The sequence below is a fragment of the Poecilia latipinna genome, unplaced genomic scaffold (assembly GCF_001443285.1).
Source record: "Poecilia latipinna isolate Pla-1442-1.1 unplaced genomic scaffold, P_latipinna-1.0 Scaffold545, whole genome shotgun sequence".
Taxonomy (NCBI): domain Eukaryota; kingdom Metazoa; phylum Chordata; class Actinopteri; order Cyprinodontiformes; family Poeciliidae; genus Poecilia; species Poecilia latipinna.
The window spans coordinates 15988-40648 of NW_015113161.1; the positions used below are offsets into that span (position 1 = coordinate 15988).

The 24661-nt window shown below is 38.7% G+C and overlaps 1 protein-coding gene across 28 annotated transcripts in view; it reads right to left on the bottom strand.

The window, feature by feature from the left end:
- LOC106952887 (voltage-dependent L-type calcium channel subunit alpha-1D-like) overlaps positions 1-24661 on the bottom strand; it is a 74149-nt gene that overhangs the window by 6942 nt on the left and 42546 nt on the right. For 3 of the 28 annotated variants that reach the window (XM_015041286.1, XM_015041284.1, XM_015041293.1), the window contains exons 8-43: positions 23454-23557; positions 23166-23335; positions 21985-22059; positions 20143-20230; positions 19864-19890; positions 19372-19532; positions 19047-19272; positions 18558-18765; positions 18244-18364; positions 17736-17850; positions 17598-17652; positions 17399-17459; positions 16462-16609; positions 16158-16287; positions 14912-14971; positions 14764-14823; positions 12123-12229; positions 11786-11873; positions 11517-11624; positions 11378-11430; positions 10667-10813; positions 10292-10493; positions 10018-10176; positions 9273-9383; positions 9025-9102; positions 8384-8467; positions 6960-7001; positions 6059-6187; positions 5352-5417; positions 5119-5210; positions 4862-5021; positions 4606-4733; positions 4386-4482; positions 4182-4284; positions 3789-3890; positions 256-386 (exon numbers count right to left, since the gene is read on the bottom strand). In XM_015041286.1, coding sequence (XP_014896772.1) covers positions 256-386; positions 3789-3890; positions 4182-4284; positions 4386-4482; positions 4606-4733; positions 4862-5021; positions 5119-5210; positions 5352-5417; positions 6059-6187; positions 6960-7001; positions 8384-8467; positions 9025-9102; positions 9273-9383; positions 10018-10176; positions 10292-10493; positions 10667-10813; positions 11378-11430; positions 11517-11624; positions 11786-11873; positions 12123-12229; positions 14764-14823; positions 14912-14971; positions 16158-16287; positions 16462-16609; positions 17399-17459; positions 17598-17652; positions 17736-17850; positions 18244-18364; positions 18558-18765; positions 19047-19272; positions 19372-19532; positions 19864-19890; positions 20143-20230; positions 21985-22059; positions 23166-23335; positions 23454-23557 — 3996 coding nt within the window. The remainder of the gene's footprint in view (positions 1-255; positions 387-3788; positions 3891-4181; positions 4285-4385; positions 4483-4605; positions 4734-4861; positions 5022-5118; positions 5211-5351; positions 5418-6058; positions 6188-6959; positions 7002-8383; positions 8468-9024; positions 9103-9272; positions 9384-10017; positions 10177-10291; positions 10494-10666; positions 10814-11377; positions 11431-11516; positions 11625-11785; positions 11874-12122; positions 12230-14763; positions 14824-14911; positions 14972-16157; positions 16288-16461; positions 16610-17398; positions 17460-17597; positions 17653-17735; positions 17851-18243; positions 18365-18557; positions 18766-19046; positions 19273-19371; positions 19533-19863; positions 19891-20142; positions 20231-21984; positions 22060-23165; positions 23336-23453; positions 23558-24661) is intronic. The other 25 variants (XM_015041290.1, XM_015041285.1, XM_015041289.1 and 22 more) reach the window with 25 other exon arrangements.

The window sequence follows — 24661 nt, forward strand, 5'->3', positions numbered from 1 at the left end:
TGAGAAAATAAATTGAAGAAATTACTTTAATGCTCTAAAAATGTTTGTTTCACCCGAGCAATTAAAGCAAAATTAAAAATTATTAAAACAAAAACGTATAACTCCACATTTAAATGTACAAAAAACTCCTTAAATGGGTAATTTAAAAAGGCATTACATTTAAGAACTCAATTAAATAATATACATTTTTTAAATTATTTGATTTATTTAGTCCCCATCTGCAAAGAGTTTGAGATACAAACGGTTTTTACTCACCTGTAAGGCCAGAGTGGTGTTCTCCCAAGACCTCCTTCCCACCAGACCTTGCTCTTTGCGCCTCTTGAATTTTCTGAAGTAGTCCTGTATCAGGAAGGTGGCATAGAACTTCCCCACTGTTACCTCGTCATCTAAGTGAACAGACCAAACACACCAGAAGCCTCCCACGTCAGGACCCAAACACTTCAGCGCTGCTGATGTTCTGCTGTAAGCCGAGCCGATGCTAAACACACCACGTTCAAAAATACCCCGGAGCCTGTTAGGGTTGTTTTCAGGGCGATCTAACGCATTACAATCTGGCCAACTATGAGTATTTTATCATAAAATAAAGTCTGTTGAGACTAAAATCAACTCTTAAATGATGCTTGACTGATTAGACAGTTGCTCACCAATACAACCGTAAAGGTTTTGTTACAAATACAACCTCAAAAATCAGAAAAAAAAAGTTTGAACAGCATGAAAAGTGTCCAAAAAAAGAGAAAACTCTTAGAATGCAATTAAACTTAAAGTTACATTTTGCAGGTGAGTCCACCTCTTGTACTCTCTTTTTCTTAGCAATTTTTGTAGCGTTAGTCATGTATGCAGAATACCATTTGTCTGATTTGTTAGAAACAATAAACATCTAAAGTGGGATATGTGAACATAATTTGGTATTAGACATTGGCTTGTGCCCTGAGCTGATCTTTTTTCAAATGCCTCAGTGTGTTTGAAGTGTGTTTCTAGATGCTGAGGAGCAGAAATACAGGGTACAAATGCCTGAATGTGTGTCTAAAGTTGGAGCCATGTGTAGGGGAATGCCAAATATGGTCGTATGTTGGTTCGGTCTGGAATCCTATAGTTTGTGTTTAAAGATCAACGGGAATCCTTAAACATTTCGCGTAAGATCAGTGCAGGGGTCTGTAATTTTTTATATGTGACCAGCTGAAGTAAAATCCTGCTTAGAGAAGTTTGTGTCCATGGTCTTTACTTGATGTATTTTCACATCAACAGTTTGAAGCAGACAAACCATCACATACGCAAAACATCGATCTGATTTTAAGAACACTAATTCTCCCCAAACATTTTGCACGACCGACGACACGCTTCGCTCGGAAGTGTCTCCTGAGGAAATACATAGGGACCTGTGTCTAGTGGTGTCCGGCTGACACTTAAAGACGGGGTTTGTCTGTAATAAAATATGATGCGTTTAGAAATGCTAGCAGATTTTAGGCAAAGTTAGATTTAAAATGAAGGTTCAGACACATTGAAGAATGTACCCAGAGACTGATGCTTACAATTATTAATGCTAACATTAAGCAATAATTCAGTTTGTTTTTCCAGAACAGCTTAAAAATCCCAATTTAGTAAACGTTTTGTGTTTGTTTAAAAGTATCAGTAAAAGCTGGTATGACTGCTCTCGCAAGCAGATGTAGGGTGCTGTTAATTGCAGTTCTTAAAAATAAATTAGGATCAATTATATCCTCTAGCAGTAGGCCAGAGCTTTACAAAAAATTTAAGATTAGAGACCAATTTACGTCCTCTAATCTGGCCGTAAATTTCCAGTTTACGGAAATTGCCCGTAAATTGCCCGTAAATTGCTCTTTTTCTTAGCAGAAATACACTTCATCATCTCTGAACTATTTAATATTATTAAACACCATAAACGGGAAACATTTTAGATCCATTCAAATTGTTTTGTACGACTTTGTCCAGTTTTTGTCTTCAAAACTATTTGCACTCTAAAGTTCTGTCTGAAGTGAATCCACATTTGTGCTTTGCCGTTTTTCAGACTCACGCAACTTTTTCTAACTTTTTCAGAACATTTGGGGTTGTGCAAAAATGTTTAAACCTGTTTCCAAAGTACTGAACTTATTCATTGTGTATAAAACATTACGGGAGGATAAGAAGACCGATCTTTGTGGACAATTTCACCTGTCAATCAAGATATCATGTCTGGAACAGTCTACTGAGAAGAGATTTACTGTGTTTATACAAAGGAAGATCTAATAATTCACAAATGCATTCTAAAACTTTCCTGTTGCTTCATGTCATAGAAAAAGACAATTTGTACGTCATCACCTTTAGAGAAAGAAAAGTCAATGTTTTCCTTTCTTCTTTTACATTTTTTGGAGCAATGTAATCTGCAGCAGGAAGTGCATGCGACAGCAGAGTACGGGGAAATCAGAGTCAGATCTACACTATCGATCACGAGGGTTCGCAGAATGAACAAAGGATGTTCACCGAGGAGGAAGCCGTGACTACAAGCTCGTTCTACCTGCCATGCAGGGAGGCTCATCGGGTATGAGTCTGATTCCTCAGATAAGCTGTTGCTAAAGCAGAATGGGGAGCAGAGCAGAAAAACAAAACAGCTGAATCGTGGTGAGTGGTAGAGTTCCCTGCAAAAGTTATCACCTTTCTTTGACCCTCTTGTTGCCAAAATGGGGTCAAGCAAAGGTGGTACATGGAAGTGGACGCTTTAGGATGGAAGTGTTTCTTACTTGAATAGCTTAAGAAGAAAAAGCATCTCTACCTCACCTGAAACAGCCAGAGAGAAACTTCAAGAGGCTCTACTCAGAAAAAGAACCAATTAACCATTAATTTATACTTAAGCCTTATCTTAAGAAAAAATATCAGTAGTATTTCAATTAGATATTTTTGTTTAATATGTGCTTTAAATTTTAGTTACTCATTAAATTCATAGTGAGAAGAGTACATAAGTGGCCATGGGTTCCTTTTCTGTACAGAGCTTGTTGAAGTTGTTTTTAAAAAAAGAGGTATCACTAGTTTCATGCCACCAGACCAAAGCAGAACCACTCCAGAGAGCTCAGGACGGCAGAAAGAGAAGAGAAACAATGCCAACAACTGAAAGCGGAGAAAGCTGTGGAAGAGAGACGCTTTGCAAAAAAAAAAATTGCATAAGCAAAAAGAAAGAATGATTCACAAATTAAACCACAAAAACATGCAGCGTAACTGATTCTGACTAACTAAAGCAAACAAAGTGTGGAAGCTGCAAAAACTACTCAGACACAGGAAGTCACTTTAAGCAGAATAACAAACATGGAGAAGTTGCAGACACACCAGGTTTCTAACCTCAACCATTTAAGAGATGAGCTGCTATAAACATCAAATGAAACTTAAATTTTTTAGGACTGAATTGTAAATGCCCAGAATTGACAAGGCAAGCGGTCAAATAAACTATTAGGACTGTGGGTTTAAAAATGTGTCGTTTCTCTGCAACACACAAAGATCTGTTAAATAATTATTACTGAAGGTATGTTTCTTGAGCATGTATTGAGTCAAATAGATAATCAACAATAAATTTTAACAAGTGACCCAAATTTTATTTTAAAAACTAGCATATGAAAGTTGTTTGCTTCTGTTTCTTTTAATCATATTGTGTAATATTTGTTACCCCCCATTCAATGAATGTAATTTTTGTTTCTAACAAATACTCTGTCTATATAAATTTTCTTTTAGACCGCATTTCACACATTTGTATGTTTTTACGTGACTGGGTCTCAGAAAGCGTTTTCCTGAGTGTAATGACCACTGACCGCCTGCAGGAGGCACTATTTGATCCAGCAGCTTCATGCTGGTCCTCTTCCAGATCTTCTTGATTACGACTCTCAGCTCCTCGTTGGCTTGCTCCAAGTTACCTTCAAAGATAGTGAAAATGTTACAGTGGTACTAAATGAGTTAAAGTTAAGAACACCGTCTGATGACATCTGTAACTACATCATCACAGACCATTGAATTGGGTGGATATGCCTCCCTCTGGTGGCATAACATGGATCATGCATCTTTCTAAATGAACAACACCATGACCCCTAACCTAACAGTTTTCATATTTGTTGTTATTGTTCTGCCATGCAGCAATAATCAATGAGAAAAATTAAAAAAATAATAATAATTTTGTAGGATTTCGACAACCTGAGCTGTAGACTCACCCTCAGTCTTGATCTTCAGGGCGGTGCGGACTAAAGCAAACAAGGTGGCGTTAAACATGACGGTCCCGTCACTGTTGAGCGGCATGTTCATTGCCACCAGTCGCTGCAGCAGAATTCAAACTTCATATTAGTTTAGACGCATCAGTGTAAAGGCAGGAGGGGTTTTTTTCTGCAAATATGAGATTGTGAGTTCCATAAACCCACCTTACAGGCAACTCTGTGAGGACAGAGCTTGCCAAAGCCCAACGGAGGCTGGATCCTCCTCAACAGGGTGACCACATCAAGATGTTTAATCCTACCCCTAAGAACACATTACGTGGAAAGGAAAGGCATTAACATGTTCCAGGAATTATCAAAAAAAAACAAACATTCAGGAACAAATCTTAATCAAAATGTTGTTTTTGTTGTGTTTTTCTGCCCTTACTTGGCTTCAGGATCATATTCAGACCATATCCTTTTAAATTCATCCAGATGGTGAGGGCCAAGAATGGACCAATCACGAGTCAGGTAATCAAAGTTATCCATAATGACCGCAACAAAGAGGTTGATAATCTGAAACAGGAACATCCAGTATTTTTGAACCGTTTCATCAATTGTTTTACTGTGAAATCTGGTTGACTGTTAGGTCAGTGGTGAACTCGTGAGGGGCAATGGAAACTGTGAGACGTCCAGAGGAGTACCAGGAAGGCGCAGAGCATGTAGAAGCTGATGAAGTAGATTATAGCAAAGTTGCTGCCGCAGGTTCTCTCCTCTCCCGGGTTGTAGTCGGACTCTGAGTCGCACAGCTTCCCCGGCAGACAGCCCAGCATGATCTCCTGCCACGCCTCCCCTGTAGCACATCTGACACAGATTAAGAAAAGTGACTTAGACAGCTGCCACACATATTTACGTAGTACTGATAATGATTGTGCCAACCAAAGTTGCAAAATGTCCAAACCTGAACAGCATCAGGACGGCTTGGGGAAATGTCTGGAAGTTGTTGTTGCGGTTGATTTGGGTTCCGTCCACCATTGCTATTTTTCCAAACACCTAAAAGCAGAATCTGCTAAAGTAAGATTCAAAAGCTACAGTGACAAATATGATCCTAGAAAAAAAGGGTGTTTGGAACGAGCCATTGCAAAGGATGAGAAAGTTTTTCCAAACGTCTGTCTACACATCAGACAAGATTACCTGCATCCCGATTACAGCATAGATGAAGAACAGCATGGCTATCAGGAGGGCAACATATGGAAGAGCCTATTGTAGGATAAAAAAAAAATAAAAAATAGTATTATTGAGTTTCTTTTCTGCAGCGTATATTGAAGTTAGAGTTTTTGGCTAATCAAACAGACAAAATACTATGAAGTTATGAATTTAGACACAAACTGCAGAGATATTTTGCATTGCTTTGTAGCAATAAGCATCCCTGCTAATCTGAGTAGCTATGTTTGACTTTTACAAGATCCTAGTGGTTTTTCAGAAAATAACTTCATTTAATTATTTGTATAACCTAGAGAAAATTATTAACTTCCTTTTGCATTCACATGAGGATTGTTGTAACTTCAGTCTGCTGGAGCTGAGGGAGGGCTTAGATGAGAATGCAGCGCTCCTCCATTTTCACTGTCGAAGGTTTTTGTCACCATCTTAATGCTAAGCCAGAAACGACGCTTCCCAGACTCCATGTGAGAAAAACTGACAACCCAACTCTGTCTAATTAGCACACAGCAGACTAAGCAAACACTGAGCTTCGTCTGATTGCAGAAAATAATTTTTGTTTCCGAGATAGCAGCTCACGTCCACGATTTAAATTTTGCCTTATATTGTTTCTGTCACAAACGGCATCGATTGTGAGATTGCAAATACTTTTTCACAACTCTGCATGCTCTCAGACTTTTCACCTGGAAAGACTTGATGAAGGTCCACAGCAGAGTCCTGATTCCTTCCCCTCTGCTCAGGAGTTTGACCAGTCGCATCACCCTGAACAGGCGGAAGAAGGTGATGGAGATGCGAGCGCTGTCCTCTGTGTTCTGGATGTGAAGACGAACCAAGACACCAGTAAGCCAATGGTACTACCTTTGTAGTATTCGGGGCTTCGCATTACTCATTCATTCATGCAGTCAGTGACACATGCAACCATTCAATATGCATGAATGAACTAAAAAGGAGCAAAAACCAACAAGGCGGTGGATCCAAGACCTGTAAAGTATTATTGTCCTGCTTTATGACAACAACCAACCTGCATGCAGTCTTACTGAGAGTTACATCACATAGCATTAACAGACCTGAATGACTTACACACAGTGGCAGATTAAAACAGACAGAATGTCCCAAAAGTACGGGCTAAACAAGCCATGTCTTAGAACTACAACATGAGGATTAGCCTGGCTTTGAACTAGACAACCAAGTCACACTTAAACAGAAATGGTTGCCAATCTGTCTTTAAAAACTTTAGTCAAACATTTGGAATGTATTACAAAAACCATCTCCGTGTTATCCTGTGTGCCATCATGCCATGCGCCCGCACAAGATGAGATGCAGGGTTGAAGTGGAACTTATGCCAAAATGCAACAAACCAGAAAGACCCAAAACAAGACTGTGACAGTGAGAGATACCGACAGCTCAAACACAAACTGTAATACTTGACTTACAACAAATTCTACAATTCATAAAAGCATCTTGTTGGCTTTAAAAACAATCTCTCGACAAAAACTGTCACAACAGAACGATGTAGATGCTTTTGCTTTCAGATGACGACAGAGGGATGACGTTCTTGACAAAAGAGGTGGGGCTTGTTCTTACCCCTGGATCCTCTATCACCTTGACAACGGGAATGGCTGCCGACTTGAAACCAGAAGTCTAACGTTAATCCGAGTTGCAGCTGCACAGCTTCAAACCATTCTTCACATTTTTACGCTACTTATGTTTTCTACGGCACCTTTTTACATACATGACAGGCAGAAAACCTTTACAATTTATCTAATAGAACTTCATCAGGAGTGTGAAGCTTCTCATGCAAAAGCTTTGACACATCTGGAGGAACACCGAATATGTAAAAATGCCTTGTAAGCACTTTTATTCCCCTTAAACCTTTTCATACTTTGTCATCATGCACTTAAGTATACTTCACTGGAATCTTAGACCAACACAAAGTAATGAGGTGGAAGGAAAATAACATAGTCACAATTGTTTGTTTGTTTGTTTTATTTATCTGTATGTAGGGGGCACAACAAGAGTGTGGAAGAATTTGTTCTGTTAAGATGAAACTAAAATTTAACTTTTTTTTGTCACTATTTGTACCGTAAGACTTAAACTGCACATTGTCCCCACGGTGAAGCATGATGATGTTAGTAGTTATGGTGCTTCAGGTTTGAGTTGGTAAGAGGATGGATGGAGCTATTTTCCTTTTAATTAATAATTATGCATCACTTGCAGTTTATTATGTCAGATTCTATTAAAATCCTATTTAAAAGTCTGAGGTTGTAATGTGACAAAAGGTGAAAACATTAATGAGGTGTGAACAACCTTTACAAGGCAGTGGATTAAAAATAAAACACATGCATATCACAACTTATGAGTAAAAACATTTCGTGGGGTAAAAAAAAAAAAAAAAAGAAAAGTAAAACAAGACCCAATCCTGACTTTTGGTCAATAACTAACCCTGCTCTATGTGTCATGAAATGCAGGCATGCTCTCATGAAACATTCACAATTCTTTCTGTAGGATTTGTCTTTCTACATTAAAAATCGTCTGCAGTGTGTTTATTTCCCCCCCAACCACTCACTCAGGATAAACCAACATTTAGCTGCGGACAGGAAGGAAGCATGAAACCAGAGCTAACGTGAGTCACAAACCAGGACATGGAGCGACCTTGCAGCAGCAGCAGCAGCAGCACTGAACTTGCTGCTTTTTGAAGGAAATGCAAACATAAATGCTGATAGCAAGTAAAACAGCTGAGCTCAGTTGCATTCAAAGACAACTGTTTAAAAGAAAAACGACATGGCCTTTGAACAGATGTGCCAACTACTTATCATTGCCTCTCTTTTTGTAAAACAAACAACTGAAGTGGATATCTATGTGTATGTCTGTAAAATCTGTTGCTACCGCTGTGAAAATCCACTAGAAAACAAGAAGAAGGTTGTGTTCTTGAATGCAACTCTGATGCTAAAACAAGGCGCTCCTGCAGGGAACGACACAGAAAAGACGTGTGAGAGATGATTACTTACATTGATCTCAGTGATGGCAATGTCAACCACGCTACCCACAACAATTAAGGCATCAAACGTGTTCCATGCATCAGCAAAATAGTTCTGCAAGCACAGGCAACAGAGACACACAGAAAAGAGGATATACAGAGACAAAAAGCAAGTAGGAAGAAAAGGTAAGAAAGGAAAGACGTTTGACAGATAGAAAAGTACATCAAAAAGTTGAGCTTCAGTAAAACAGGATGAAAGTCAGAGTCCTCCTGTCAGAGTTTGTGGGAGCGCAGGCCTTTAAAGTTCAACAGTAGCTAGCCAGTTATTGTCATAAATCCTTTTGTGTTTGTTTATGTGAATGCTGAAGCTAAAAGAAGGAAACAAGAACATAGAATAAATCAAAAACATTTTTGGTTTCATAAGTATGGTTTCAGTCACTGAAACTTTTGCTTTTTACAGTGACCGACACTGAATATTCACGTGTGGCTAAAGATTCTGACACACAAAAAGCCTTTATGTTGACATAGTGGCCCACACAAAGATAGGACAGGAAGGAAAGGACAGGAAAAAGGAAACAGGTTTAGGAAGGATTCAAAGGAGAGAAGCAAAAGTAACATCTGGAGGAGCAGGAAGAGGGGCTGACAGAGCTGCACAGTCTGACGTCTTTCTACCTGGCTGAGTATGATGTCGACTACACTGCCGATCACCACTAGAGCATCGAAGACATTCCAGGCGTCCCCGACATAACCCTGAATACGGTGACATACACAGCCAGCAGGGGGACGGGAGGCGGGGCACAAGGGGAGGGAGCATGAGGTACGAGGAAAAGGCAAAGTGAGGACTGAACTTCAGACTGTGGGGGGAAGTATAAAAAGTTTTCTAACAGGAGGAAGCAGAGTGTACAGGATGAGACACTCACTCTGGGTTTGAAGGCAATGAGCTTTAGGATCATCTCCACTGTGAAGACTCCTGTGAAGACCATGTTGAGGATGTCCATGGCGTAGTTAAACAGATGAGACTGGCCGTGGTGCTGAGGGGAGGCAAGCTGACCGTTAGAAGTATTCATTTGACATTGTTACAATCACAAACTGATCAATGCAAAAAGCAAGAAAAGTTTTTCGTTTTTATAAATTTCACAAAATGTAGAATGTTGTTTTGGTTTCCAGCCTAAAACAGAAAGGTTTAAATCAAAGTATATTCTTCTGTTAAAATGGCCCAGATCTTGTTTTTGTCTCAAGATACAGAAAGCTGCTGGTAGAGACATAATCCAAAAGACTTGCAGCTTTGATTACAGCAAGAAGTGGTTCTACAAAATGTAACTCATGCATGATGAATGCAAATGCATGTTGGAACAAACAACTGCATTTATATGGAGATTAAACATATGGTGACTGTTCACCTATTAGATTATTTCTATAGACAACCGGGTGCACTTGATTTTTATTTGTGAGAATCACAATAAGCAGGGCAGAATGTACATGCCTTGTGAAAATCATGTAACTTTTCCTTTTTTGACTCATAATGTGTGACTTTGTGGTGGTCTGTCACAATAAAACCCCAACGACAAACATTTTTTATGGTTGCAATGTGACCGAATGCGAAGACGTTCAATATTAAGTCAAATGTTTTAAATTAGGATGATAAATCCTACCAGGAGAACTTACCTGAATAGCCAGACACAGCGTGTTGAGGATGATCAGGACAAACATGACGTACTCAAAGCCGGTGGAGTTGACCACATACCAGAACTTGTACTGGTAGGGATTTTTGGGGATGTAGCGGCGCAGAGGGCGAGCTTTCAGTGCGTACTCCACACACTGGCGCTGCGGCAGTGTGAAGGGTGACGCAAAGGAACAGACAGACAAACAGACTCGTGAGCGAAAACCAGGAAAGAGTTACGGATTCCTCTGAAGCCGATCTCCCTCGGCAGCCACCGACCTGGTTCTTGTCCAGCTCGCAGTTCTTGTACTCCTTCTCTCCCTGCTCCTGGAAGGTCACGATGACGAAACCAACAAAGATGTTCATCATGAAGAAGGCAATGATGATGATGTAGATGATGAAGAAGATGGAGATCTCGATGCGGTAGTTGTAGATGGGGCCCATGTTCTCCCTGTTGGAGTCGATGGCCTTGTACAGCAGGCTGCCGGGACAAACATGATCCAGTTGCAACACTGAGCACAACCTGCTTCATTCACATAAATATTCCCCTGTGACACATCAGCAACTATGAGACCAACAGTCACCGTCAGCTTTGACAGAGCTGTAAACATCACTTTGCTTAGGTTTCTGAACTGACAGTGGACCGATACTCACGTGGGCCAACCCTCAAAGGTGGAGACGGTGAACAGGGCCATCATGGCCATGAGGACGTTGTCAAAGTTGAAGTCGCTGTTGTACCAGATCCTCTCCTTCACCATGGGCAGAGCCGTGTCCCCGTTGTTGTAAAGAATGTATGTCCCCCTATTTTAAAAACCATCTTTAGACACTTAATCTACAATGTCCAAATCTTATAAACGTCTCCTTGTTTTTTTATTATTTGCTTCCAGGCAGCAACACATTATTATAATATTTTATAATGGCTTTGATAGTTTTTAAGCCTTCTGAAGGTCTCTCATCATACTTGTTACAGCTTTCGCTGCTTGTCTATTCATTTCCTGTATATTCCTTTGACCTGAATGTCACCACATGTCCAAGGTCTGCATAGACAAGTGTGAGGGGAGATGAGCAGAGGACAAATAAAAAAAATGTCAAGCTTAAAAAACAACTACAGCACTTGAACGATCTTATTTTCAAAAACATAAAAATATACAAATAACAAGTAACTTGAACGATGCATTAGCCCAGCTGATAAACTAAAATAATTTTATGCCTGAATACTTAATATGTAAGAATTACTTTTTTAACAGTTTTTCAAACCAAAAAAACATTAAAAAACAATTAGGCAGGAAAAAAGCCAAAAGCAAAATCATATCTTGCTCCTTGGAAGCAAAAACTGTGACGCAGAAAGAAATGAGAAGAACTAACTTGCACTCATCTGGGCTGGACTTTGCATCATCTGTGCACCGGTAGAATTTACCCTATAAAAAAATAAGGTAAGACAGCGGGGGCTTATGTAAAATAATATTATGACACAAATTTCATGCACATCTTTGTGCTCTTGTACCTTGAAGAGCTGCACTCCGATGCAAGCAAACATGAACTGCAGCAGGGTGGTGACAATCATGATGTTGCCGATGGTTCTGATGGCCACAAATACACACTGCACCACGTGCTGCAGAGGGACCAAGTTATGAACTGTCAGTTCAAATATCACAGCTGCATCAGAAACAGAGCCACAGGCATTCGCAGAGACACTGAGATCACAGAGAGAACCAGACACACTCATGTGGAGAAACACACAGGCGTCAGGCCTCACTGAGTGTTTGTTTTTACTTTCAGTCCTTTGGCTCTGTTGATGGCCCTGAGCGGACGAAGGACCCGCAAAACACGGAGGATCTTCACCACTGAGATGGCAGAGGACCTGCGGAGGACGGTAAAAACACGAGTTGAGATAATCTGAAATGCTACTAGGAAAATCAAGTAACCTTTTCATAATCTATTCTGATTTTCGGGACCAACATGAAAGAAGAGACGTTCATGTTCAACTGCAAGAAATATCTTTAGCTAGAACTCAAACTACAAAGGTAAACCTACTGACAACATTAGGCAAAAATGTGATTTTCACCAAGAAAAACAAATCATTTCTGCAGAGAGATGGGAGGATACACACTGAATGCCGAAGGAGACGAGAGACACGCCGACGACCAGCAAGTCTAATAGGTTGAAGTAGTTCCTGCAGAATGCCCCTTTATGCAGGAACGCTCCGAATGCCGTCATCTAGGCAAGTAAGAGGGAAATATTACACCAAAATCTACACACAAAGACACAGCAGAGAAAACACAGCTTGACCCGGGCTAACTTTTAAACTTAAGAAACATTAAATGACTTTTTTTTTTAATTCTTACATATTTTGTCTGCGGTTGGTTAAAGCGGTAGTATGTAACTTTTATAAATAATAAAATTTTTTACATATTTGTTGAACCTATCACTATGTCTTGACAGAATGGTTTGAGACAGATAATTCAGCTCCTCTGGCTTCTCCCTGTGCTCCCAGTGCTAACTAGAAACAACCAGTCAGAGCCAGGAGGCGGGTCTTAGCGCTGTCAATCACAGTCATGTATGGTGCTACTCAACCTCTCTTTCCTCCAGTTACATAATCTTATTTTTCACGCACATTTAGTATATTCCACAATGTTTTTTATTAGGTTTATTCCAAACTGTATGTGAAACTGAGTAACTGATTTGTTGTCACCACACATGGTATTTAGTATAATCCAGATGAATGTATCGTTGATTTTTATAATTTCATAATTAATCCTGGACCAATTGCAACAATCAAGATATACCAAGTTTATAAAAAGTTATGGTTTTGAAACCAGTACTACAATCTAATAGCTTTAAGTTGTTTTTTAGGGGAAGTTCTAACAAGAAGCCACATAAAAAGATCCATTCTGCTGATTTCTGCAGGTTTTGGAAGCACAGCTTGAACACAGCACTGTGTTGCTACACACTGCTGGTCAGCTGAGTGAATGAGGGATACGACACTTTACAAAAACTGAAATTTGGCTATTGGAAATTGTTTCTGTTTGGGAAACAACAGTTCTGTGAAATAACATTTGCAGCCTCAAAGACTTCATTATTTTTGCTTTTTGATACACTGATGTGTTTCACATCATACAAATTCTATTATCAGACAGAGATAACTTCCATAAATACTAAAACAGTTTACAAATGATGATTCCCCCCTCCCCCTCCTTGTTCAATCATGAGTTAACTGTGATTAAGGATTAGGAGTAAATTCATTTATTATCTGTATTATCACTGTTTCTGTAGCAGCATTTTTTTTCTATAAAGTAGTCAGATCATGCTGTACTTTTTTTCACACTTTTGTGTAAATACTGTGAAGCCTTTGAACATAGTTAACATGCAGTGAAAATGTCATTCTGGCCCATGCTTTATCCACTTTGCAAAACAAATGCATTTAAACTGAAAACATACAGATATGCATGCATGTGCAGTTCTGCACACACACACTCTGACAGACACATGTGAGCTACAAACAATGCAAAGTATTGACACATGACAAGGAGAGCAGAAGTCTTCACATTTATTCACTACACAGGTTAATCCTAACACTGTAACACACATGTCCTCTGATGGGCTGTCTATCTAAAGCCTTTGCAAAGGAGAGCTACCTGACATGCAGCGAGAAACGAGATGTGGGACAGGACTGAACAGTAACTGTGACTACCGTAGATTATTTCTGAATCATTAAGTTTAATATCTGCAGAAATGCTAAGGAAAAAAAACAAAAAACATTGAATTTCTGACTAATATTTAGTCAGGCGGTAAAGTTACAAAAAGTTAAAAAAAAAAAAAAAAAAGATAGGAAAAAATGTAAAACTACCATAATTTTTTTTTGTTTGTTTGTTTTTAAACGTTGAAAACTCTGTCATGTTGAATTACTAAAGCGATTTTATTCTGGAGATCTTTACTTACTTCTACATTTACGGGCACCCCTGACAAAGATGTAAGAATCCTGAAAATAAATGTATTTTCCTTTAAATATTTTCATAATTATTATATTTTCTTAATAATTTTTAAAATTAAATCTTAATTTGAGACAATAATTGTAGAAAATTCCACATTGTATTCATGTCTCCAGTGTATACTGGAGAGTCTCCAGTATACACTGGAGAATACACTGGAAAATAAACGTTATAATTTTGGTAGCACATCATGTTATTTTTAAACACAGTGTCTAATAACTTTTAATTAAATCTCAAATTTTCTGATATGTATCTATGATGCAACAAAAAATGTTTTTTGGCCAAAAAAATAGCTACTTGTTTAAACTTGTGGTATTGTCACAGTGATTTTGTCGTGACATTAACAGGCTAATAACTGGAAATGCAACAAGAAAAGCCAACATATTGAGCTATCACAGCGTGGTCGGTGTAAGGAAGACAAATTAATCTCTAGAACTGCAGCAAAAAAAATCTTGCAGTCACCACGTCTCCATTACTATTAATTTAGTTCAATGATTTTGTTCACATCTTAATCAGGGGTGCTAATAATTGTAGGCAGCGCTGTGGCTGGAAACGTTGGCCATGAAGCAAAACGTGTTTCTGACAGACAAGGAAAACAAAAACTGACATAAAACGTGTCGTAGTGTTGGGGCGACAAAACGAGCAGGCAGCCATTACTTTCCTAACGTTTAAAAAAAATAAATAAATAAACGACGAGAGGAAGGACATTTGCAGCAAGCTGAGAGGTGCTGTTGAGGCGGCACGACAGTCGCCGTTGTTTACCTTAATAAGGATCTCAAATGTAAACATACTAGTGAAGACATAGTCTGCATAGCCTAGGATCTGAGAAGGCAATCAGAGTGACATAAGCACGCAGGGTTACTGAAGCTCTACCCAACACAGCACAGCACAGCACACACAGGACATTTACCTTTAACAGGATCTCAACAGTAAAGATTGCGGTGAAAGCATAGTCAAAATAACCAAGTATCTGCAAAAAGCAATGCACAAGTTCAAGTCATTGCAGGTCAACACACAAAGTGGTCTATTAAACACTTGTTGCTGCAAGATAATGTTGTTTAGACACATACAAAACAGAAGCAAATCTCCACAGAGGGAAGCTGAACTGGGTAACATCTGAATGCAGAAGCTGTTTTTATGATCAATCACTTCATCAGTCGTAGTGTAAAGGATAAAGCTTGGAGGTGGCGGTTTGATTTTAGTTCCCGTCTGGAGTGACGGCTGGGAGGAAAGGTCTGTGCAGTGACTTCAGGAGAGACAGATTTATTTTCTCCAATGCAGAGCACAGAAACCCCAGTGTTATTTATGATGTGTTCCTGTCACAAACCACCAAATCTGAGGCCTGACAGCTCCTCGGACACTCCATCATCGGCTAATGATACCTGTCAGGTCCAATCACTCCTCACTGGCCTCCCTGTTCTGGCTTCCTGTCATTTTGAGGATCAAACTAAATTCTTGTTTTTAAGGATTTTAAAGCCACTCTATCTATCAAATCATTTACACTACCCAACTATTTTCTTTATACTTATACTTTTCATCCTTGTTTAGAAAACAAAAATAACACCTGCATGTCTGGGGTTTGTCAGCTTCCAGTCAGAAACTCCACATTACCTTTGCTGCACTAGCAGGTGGTGATGATATTTACTAGCTACTCCTGCAATGATGATGTCTTTTCACTCATCTCTTTTTTTTCCCATTATAATGATGTTTCTGTTATTCTCGGAGAGCTTTCACATTTTCAACCACTGTCATCTGTATCAGATGTGTAAATCAAGGGCAGGAAAAATCTGTTCAATGAGCAACTTTGCCTATCATCACACCACTGACTGAAATTCAGAAGTGACTTCATTCAGTTTAATAAGGAAGGAAGAATTTGGGGGAAAAATTAGATTATTTAAACATATAAGAGACGAGCAATCTGGCCATGTACATTGTTTTGAGAATATAAAACATATTTTTGCTTCTACTGAAGCAGACACCTAACGAGTTAATGCCAGTCTTCTCAACTGAAGCATTCATACAATGTAATAAACAACAGTCTAAGGACGGGCTCCATCCCCGGCTGTGCAGGTAAAGTCCTCTGTGGAAAAGACTCTTCATTAGCTACGGTTAGCATATCAAGCTTCCCTCACACAGGTTAATGAAGCTTTACGTACAATGTTGCGAGCGGAGAAGTTGCGGATCGGGTCCTCGGCCGCCAGGGAAACGGAGCTGAGCATGATGAAGACCAGGATGAGGTTGGTGAAGATCTGATGGTTGATGAGCTTATGGCAGAGCACACGAAACCTGCAGAAACAGAGAGACAGAGGGAGAAAAATATCAGATTGCTACATTTTAGGCTTTCTTTTTCTAAAATGATTGATTTCAGATTTTTTTGTTGTTTTATTTATTTTTTTATTTTTTTATTTTTTTTGTTTGGTTTTTGAACAGAGAAAGTGCCTGTTATGATTCAAAACTCACGGGTTGGTGCTGCTGAAGATGAAAAACGCACTGCCCTCCGGGATGGGTGCCGTCTTCTCCTTCATGGTGAGTTCAGAGAGTCGCTGGGGCCGGGGACCCGGCGGGGCTTCAGGGAGGTTCCTATTGTCATCATCATCTTCATCATCACCTGTAAAACAGCAGCTCAGTATCGTAATGCTACCTATTGTTTGCACCATATCAAAACTGCCTAACTAAAAAATATAAACATGTTTAATCACAAAAGTAAATACCTAGATTATTTCTTTGCTATTGCTGATAAATTCTGCAAAAAGAAAGTAAAATCTGCATCTTTTTCCCTTTATTTTTGCATTTCCTGCTGTTTTATTTCTTAATTTAATTATGTTTTCCATTTTATGTGCATTATTGATTACAAACATTTATTTGTTTTTCGTCATTTCATTCCCTCACAATTATTTCATTATATATTTTCTCAGTTTCTTCTTCCTTTATCTTATATTTCCTGGTGCATTTTGTCAAATAGAAGTCACATGTTTAAGCGATACCAGTGGATAGATCCTTTGAAAGTACATTAAAAACTATAAATTAATTTTTGTTTACTACCAGTAGTTCATTTTTGTCCTCTGTAGAGGACATTTCTAAACTTGAATATCTCCCACCCCCTGCATTCCACTGAATTAATTCCTTTTGGTATCTGGAGAGGACATTTAGGGCTTTCCAATGATACCACATGTGAAGGGGTGCGACTTTTGTACGTATCTTTTTCTAATTCATAAAAATGGCGTTCATCAGTAATAACACATTTTATGGGAAGAGACAAAGTAAGTGCATAAAACCTTTTATTACCTTACAAAGACTGTGGGATTTAAAAAAATGGTGATTGGACAAGATTTTTTTTTCCTGGTAGTCAGGAGGTTAAACTTGATTAAAGTGACATTTAAGAAACAAGGTTCTTCACCTGGTGAGTCGATGGTCGTGAACGATTCTTTGTCCCCCTCTAGCAAGGCCTCCGTTGGCATCTAGAAGATGTTTAGAGTACAATTTTTTTTACAGATTTCTTCATACAAAAAAGAAAAAACTATCTAACACTAAGAGAACAGTGTGAAGATTCGGTCGTCTAAATTATGTACAAGGGCTCAAGCTAGTTTGCATTTTACCGTTGTTTTCCCATCTTCTGTTATTTCAATCCTCTTCTTCTCTGTGTTTGAGTCCCTGTTGGCAATGAATAGATGGAAATAAAAAAAAAACTTTCAAATGAAGTAAAATATGTCAAATGGAAGCTCGGTGAACCATACTTTGCACTATTCTTTCTCTTTTTGGCCTCCTCTTCCTCTTTCTGTGCTGTGTTGAGGCTCTCTGCGTCAGCCAGGTTATCAACAGCGATGGCCAAGAACACATTCAGCAGGATGTCTGATCAAGTGAGTTACGAAAAAAACAAAAACACTTACCAACGTTTAAAAAAAAAGAAAAAATCAAAAATTTCCACAAGCTTCACAGAAATGGATCAGTTCAGTTAAATTAGCTTTTTTTTTTTTCAATTTGGTAAAGTTGTAATTTCAGTGTGACCAAATATAAAAACATGCCACACTTATCAGATTTATATTTGCAAGATATTCAACAATCATGCGTCATTGTCCTTCCACCTCACAGTTATACTTTACTTTGTGTTGGTCTGTCACAGTAAGTCCAAATTTAAAACAATTTGTATTAATGTTCAAACTCGAAAAACTGAATTGGTATGATTAATGTTTCAGGGCACCGTCTGGGCGATGTGAGTGTGTGTGATTGCATTGTGCAGGATACAGTTTCCACAGATGAAGAGGATGATGAAGTAGATGCAGACCACCATGCCAGAAGACGCCGGACCGCCGTACGCCATGATGCCATCGTACATCACGGTGTTCCAGTCCTCGCCTGTCAGGATCTGTTGCGCGGCGTGAAAAATATCAGGAGAAAAACCCTGAACAACCCGATTCTGGTCGAACCACATTATTCCCAGTAATGAACGTCATACACTGCCACAGACTGCAATACCTTCACCCGAGTTAATCATAAGACATGCTTGATCGAAAGTGATAAAAACCCTCGGTTTGTCTCTGATTCTCGCAAACACAAACCTGAAACACGGTGAGGAGGGCCTGGGGGAAATTATCAAATGTGCTTCTTTTGGTCACCGTCTCATCAAAGTTGAATTTGCCCCCGAAGAGTTGCATGCCCAGCAGGGAGAAGATAATGATGAAGAGGAAGAGCAGCAGCAGCAGGGAGGCGATGGACTTCATGGAGTTGAGCAGAGAGGCCACCAGGTTACTAAGAGACGCCCAGTGACTGAAGAAGACAGAGAGAGAATTTAACTCTCCTTTCTTTTTCATTCTCTTTTTCTTTTTTCTTATAGAGAAAAATAAAGTTTAGTAAATGGGAAAAAATAGCAGTTTGTGTCTTCAATCTTAGTCTCTTTTCATAGCTCCATTTCCCATTTGTTTTTATTATTATTATTATTATTATTATTATTATTATTATTATTATTATTATTATCATTTCTGCTTTTATTTGTGCAGCAGACTTTAGTCTTCATGACATGAACAGATATTAGTGTAAAATATGCTCACCGCGTAACTTTGAAGATCCTGAGGAGGCGTACGCAGCGCAAAACCGAGATCCCCAGCGGAGACATGATGGCCAGCTCCACCAGGATGGTCTCCACGATTCCTCCACACACCACAAAACAGTCAAAGCGGTTGAACAGCGACACGAAGTAGGCCTGGAGCCCCAAACTGTACATCTTCACGAGCATCTCCAGAGTGAACAAGGCCAAAAGAACCTTGTTGGCTACATCTGGAGCAGAGAGAGAGAAAAGGATTGATTTTATATAAATATAACGGTTGCAGTATATTGAAAGTACAGCAAACAGAATGCAAAAAGTGAAACAGACACCTTGTACTTCTGTTAGCCATTCGGGCTGGTTGTAGTGCTCTGACGCGATGGTGAGGGTGTTGAGGAACACCAGGATGATGACGAGCCAATAAAATGTCACGGACTTCACGGCCGCCCGGCACTTCCTGCGGCAGAAGCGGTTCCACCGTCGCCACTGCCGACTGACAAGAGAATCGGTTTGAAATATTTTTTCCGTCAGCTTAGAAAATCTAAAGGGAAACGTTGCGATCTACGCCACATGCAAAAGGATCATTTGTTGGAAGAAAGGAAGTCTGTCACAGCAAATACGAGTGGATCAAAACCGATCAGGAACAAACGGCTGGATTTTAGATCAACATGGAACAGCGTGGGATCGCTGGAGGCACCAGGGAAAGAAACATACGGATGAAAACAGCAGGGATCAGAATGATTCAAATACGTGACCAGAACCGACCATGCACGATGAGAAGAAGAGCATATAGCTACCATGCAGCACCACAGCACAATACTAACCTGCACTTTGATTTAGTTATTTTCTGACTGGTGGAAATACAAGACAAGACATTTTTTTTAAAAAAATAAAAAAAATAAAATGAGAAGCATTGTAAATCTGTAAAACCCGACTCGGCAGTCGAATCATCAGCTTATTTCAGCGTGACTTGATTTCCAACCGACTGATGCTGCGTTTCAGAACTTGCTACCTTGGTGACCGATTTCCTTCTAAAGGGAAACTTCTGTGTCTGCTGTGAGAAAAACTGATAACTGATTTCTGGTGTGATGTGTCAAACTCACCACAGCGGTCCACAGCACAGAGATTTGCTCTCTTCTCCATTATGGTTGTCTGTGGTCGCCGACTCTGTCTCACTCGTGGGCATGCTGGCTGCAGAGTCGCATACACACACATACAAATATTTAAAGAAAAGAACTGCATGAAAGCATTTACAAGTTTAACGAGACTTACAATTTTATTTCATCAACATTTTTTTTTTTTTAAATAAAGCGCATTTTCTTTTTGGCATTAATTCCTTCCTGGTTTAGCTGAGCAATGCACTTTTTTTTCAGATCCATGTCTTCTCCGAAAACCAACATAAAATGAAACATTAGAAGTAAAAGACTGAGAAACACCAATTTCATTTTAGATGTTGCAAGTTTCTTACTTGCATCTTCTCTGCATTTTCCATACACAGAAAATGCAAAACTGTAACACAATCATAAGATTGCTTGTGGTACGCAGAGCCAGTATTGTGGTATCCCTCATGGTCATAAATTATTTGAAAAAAAGGGGGAAAAGAGCTAAACTATCTGTGTGACGTCCAACCTAGAAGTGTATCTAATTTAGAATAGAATGAACTGACTGTTATCAATTACTATAGATTATCATCAAATCAGATTAGCAGATTTTCAGAGACAGATACTCCATATCAGTTTATCACAAATTAGGCTGATCTCTAATTCCCTGGAATTGCATCAGAGTAGAAAAGTTATTGTTGCAGAAAATCTGTTTTAAATTATCTGCATGGAAAAAAGTCAGAACAAATGCATCAGAGTGAAATAAGCTCATTAGCTGTAATCCAAACATCTGAATGTCTAAACACACTGTTGAAATGTAATGCTTTATTATATTTCTATGTATTAAATATTGCGATATATGGTGTCTGCACTGCAGTAAGTGTTGGTTTTAATAGGCATGGGATCAAAACATTTATAAAACACTGAAAATGGAATGATTCATGCGTGCAGAGAAAACAACCTTACTGATAAATAATGGACATGTTCAATATGACGATGAATGATGAGCAACCTTTACAATGACACTTCTGATTCAACCCAAGCAAAATACAATTTGATAAGTAAAATCTTGGGGCAACATTCCAAAGAATACACATTTATACCCATATAAAAAAATCTCATGCTAAATTTGTTTTTTGTTTTTTTCAACAAAATCACCACAAAGTGGCTCATTTTCTCTTAGAAACTCTTCAAAACAGGGAAATCAGAGGAAAATGCAGTTGAAATAAGGAAGCTGTGTGTTTAATCCTTATTAGCCAGGAAAAAACATAACTTCAGTTATAATTGTGGTAAATTGTTCTGTTTCAAATAATCATATTATAATTGCTGAACCTATTTGAAAACTATTACACTTCTGACTGTGTACTCACAACCAATACGACGGCTTTTATCTGGCTTTTAATGTAGGTTGTACAATGGTTGTAGAAGAGTTTACTTTGGAAGATTATCCACCTCTAAACAGAGATTTCTTTTGCCTCTGGTAGTTTATAATCACTTCAGTTAATTTCTTTTATTTGCTTTTTTTTTTTTTGCTTAAAATATATTCTTCTTACACCAGAAAATGACTTCAGCATTAAAGAAAATTATTATAGATGATGATGATGATGATGATGATGATGATGATGATGATGATGATGATGATGATGATGATGATGATGATGATGATGATGATAGGGACCATGCACAATAAAGAAACAAAGTGCACAAAGCATGCAGCAAACCAAGCGCATCAATGCAAAGACACTCTTCAGGACGAAGGTGAAATGTCCTCATGAACACGACGCACAGGGGACAGATGAAGTCTTCCCGACGCTCCCGCACTCGAGTGCACACAAATACATTTACCCTGTGTCTCTGTGGACTGAGAGAACCAGCCAAACTTTCCTTTCTTCTTCTCAGTGAGGTCAGCCAGCGTGACCCCTTGGTGTTATCAACATGCAGTTCACACAGCCAGACAGCAGAGGAAGCAGTGAGTCAACACAAAGCAGAACAAGAGAGAGGAATGAACAGCGAGAGGCAACTTCAGAACAAACCACTGATGCAGCTACAGTATCCAGAAAATCACTGATAAACTACAAAAAATATATATTTATGGTTTAAATCTGTCCATATGGTGGAGTATAATAATGAAGATAATGAGATTCCTTCACCAGTAACTGATCCACGGGTTGTTATTTATGAGATTGTTAGTTAGTTATAATGAAAGTCAATAAACCTGACTAGTCAGATCTCTCCTCTCCTGATTTCTGGACACAATAACCACATATTACATTCTAAGACTGAGGATGATTAGCTGTAAACAAAACTTAAGTGAGAACGTGAAATACAGGAGTTAGGGAAGTAAACAGTTGTTAAAAACAAGAAAGATGTGTGCCAACATATGGGAGGAAGAGGGAAGGAAAAGAGGGAACATCTGATGTTAGCGGCATTCTACAGGCAGTATTTACAAGAAACACACACACACACACACACTGCAGGAATCAAGGAGAGAACGTTAGTGTGTTATCACCCTAAACAACAACAGCAGCAGCGGCAGCAGTGGTAAAAGCAGTACATATACTGGAGAACATGAACACTAATGGGTGCATGTGAACTGACTGCAAGGCGCTGAAGGGCCATCAGTGCACAGAAGATGAGATTTTATGATTTCTTTTGCAAAAAAAAAAAAAAAAAAAAAAAAATGGTTCCTGAACCATCCCAAGTTTATTATGTAACCGCATAATTACTGATTATATAATCAGGGCTCTTCCTTCATCTGTCTTTGAGATGTCGAGAAAAAATAAAAAATAAATAAATGTAAAAATTACAAACGTGAAATTATCCAAACTTAAGGTTTTAGACGTGGTTTTGAATCGTCCAGTTTAAACCTAACATGCGTTTGTTGAGTGGTGAATTGATGGTGAAAATTCACAAGCATTCTGTCACTTTGAAAGACTGAGGAAGAAAATCATGCCACAGTTCTGGTCAGATTCCTTCTGCTGAAACACATGGAGCAAACAGCAATCAAAAGCATCCGGGTAACTCACGATTGCGCTTGCCCTCCTCGTCCCCCTCCTCCTCGTTCTCGGGGTCGATGTCCTCGGCTTGCGTGATCCAGTCCAGGTAGCCCTTCAGGTCCTCCTCCAGCTGCTGCTTCTCGCGCAGCTTCTGGAAGTCGCCGCGAGCTTTGGCCTTTTCACGCTCTTTGGAAAACTCTCTGCAAGAAAAAAAAGGACACGACACACACGCCTGATTCAGATTAAGGAAGGTTTTTGTTGTTTTGTTTGGTTTTCACTTTTCTGTCTGAAAAGTGGAAAGTAAAAATGTAAACGTACCCACTCAACACTCCCAAGACCAGGTTCAGAACAAAGAAGGATCCAAAGATGACCAGACTGACAAAGTAGACCCACGGCAGCTCGAAGCCCATCGCATCGTTCATCTGCATTGGAAATTGTTTAATCAACGTTAGCTCACTTAGCAAAATCTTTGCCTAAGTATCTACTTGAGATAAAAAAAAAAGAATAAGTAAAAATACTGATTTGGGATGATGTGTTATGATCTGTAGCTGTTTAGATTTATGTGTTTTGATCATTTCCTTATTATTTACTGAGATCTGGCTTCAGTTTATTCCTCTGTGTTGTTTCTGTTGTGCCGTTTCCTTCATACATTACTTTAATGTTGGTGCTGCTTTGTTTATGTTGGTTACAGGTTTTCATATCATTCTATTATATTTTACAGGCATGTCATATTATTCACTGTGTAATACTCGTCCATCATGGAAATCGCTCAACTACTTACAGAGAAACGCAAAAATCCCTTCAAGTACAAAAATGAAGCAGTGAACAAAAATGTAATGGGACATCGAAGATTTTTAAAAAAGTTACATAAAGGATAAATACAAAATATAAATAAACCTATTTATATTCTATTGCAGTAGTAACATGTCACTCTAATACATTTTAGTAAAAGTACATCCTTTAGTTTGATTACATTTAATTTAATATTGGAAAAATGCATATTAGGAGATAATTAGCAGTTATTTTTTGATTGTTTTACATTTTTGATAAAAATTTACTGGCACCCCTAATAAAAAGGAATGTAGCTTTTTTTTAATCAAAATGTACTTTTTCAAATTGATCAAAGAGTTTAGGAACTTTTAATTAGTGATCTATGAATCTTTTCTCTCAGGCATAAGCATGAGATCAAATAAAATCTGATTTAATTTGGTCAGTTTTCATGTCATCATATACACACAGATATGCTTTGGTCTTCATAACTCAGCAAACTGCTTCCAGAAACCATCTACTAACCATAAAGCCTTTGCTTATGAAGCCGTTGTTTTATTTTACGCTATAAAATATGTATTTTTAATTCATGCAAGTTGTAGTTAAAAAAAATGTTTTGTGATTTAAAAGAAAAATCAGCAGGTCAGAGCTTTACAGAGTATGGCAAATGATTTCTGATCAGAGCTTCCTTGCTCCTCAACACACGGAAAATTGGCTCTTTTTTTTTTTTTTTTTTTTGTAGATGTAGATCCACTGAG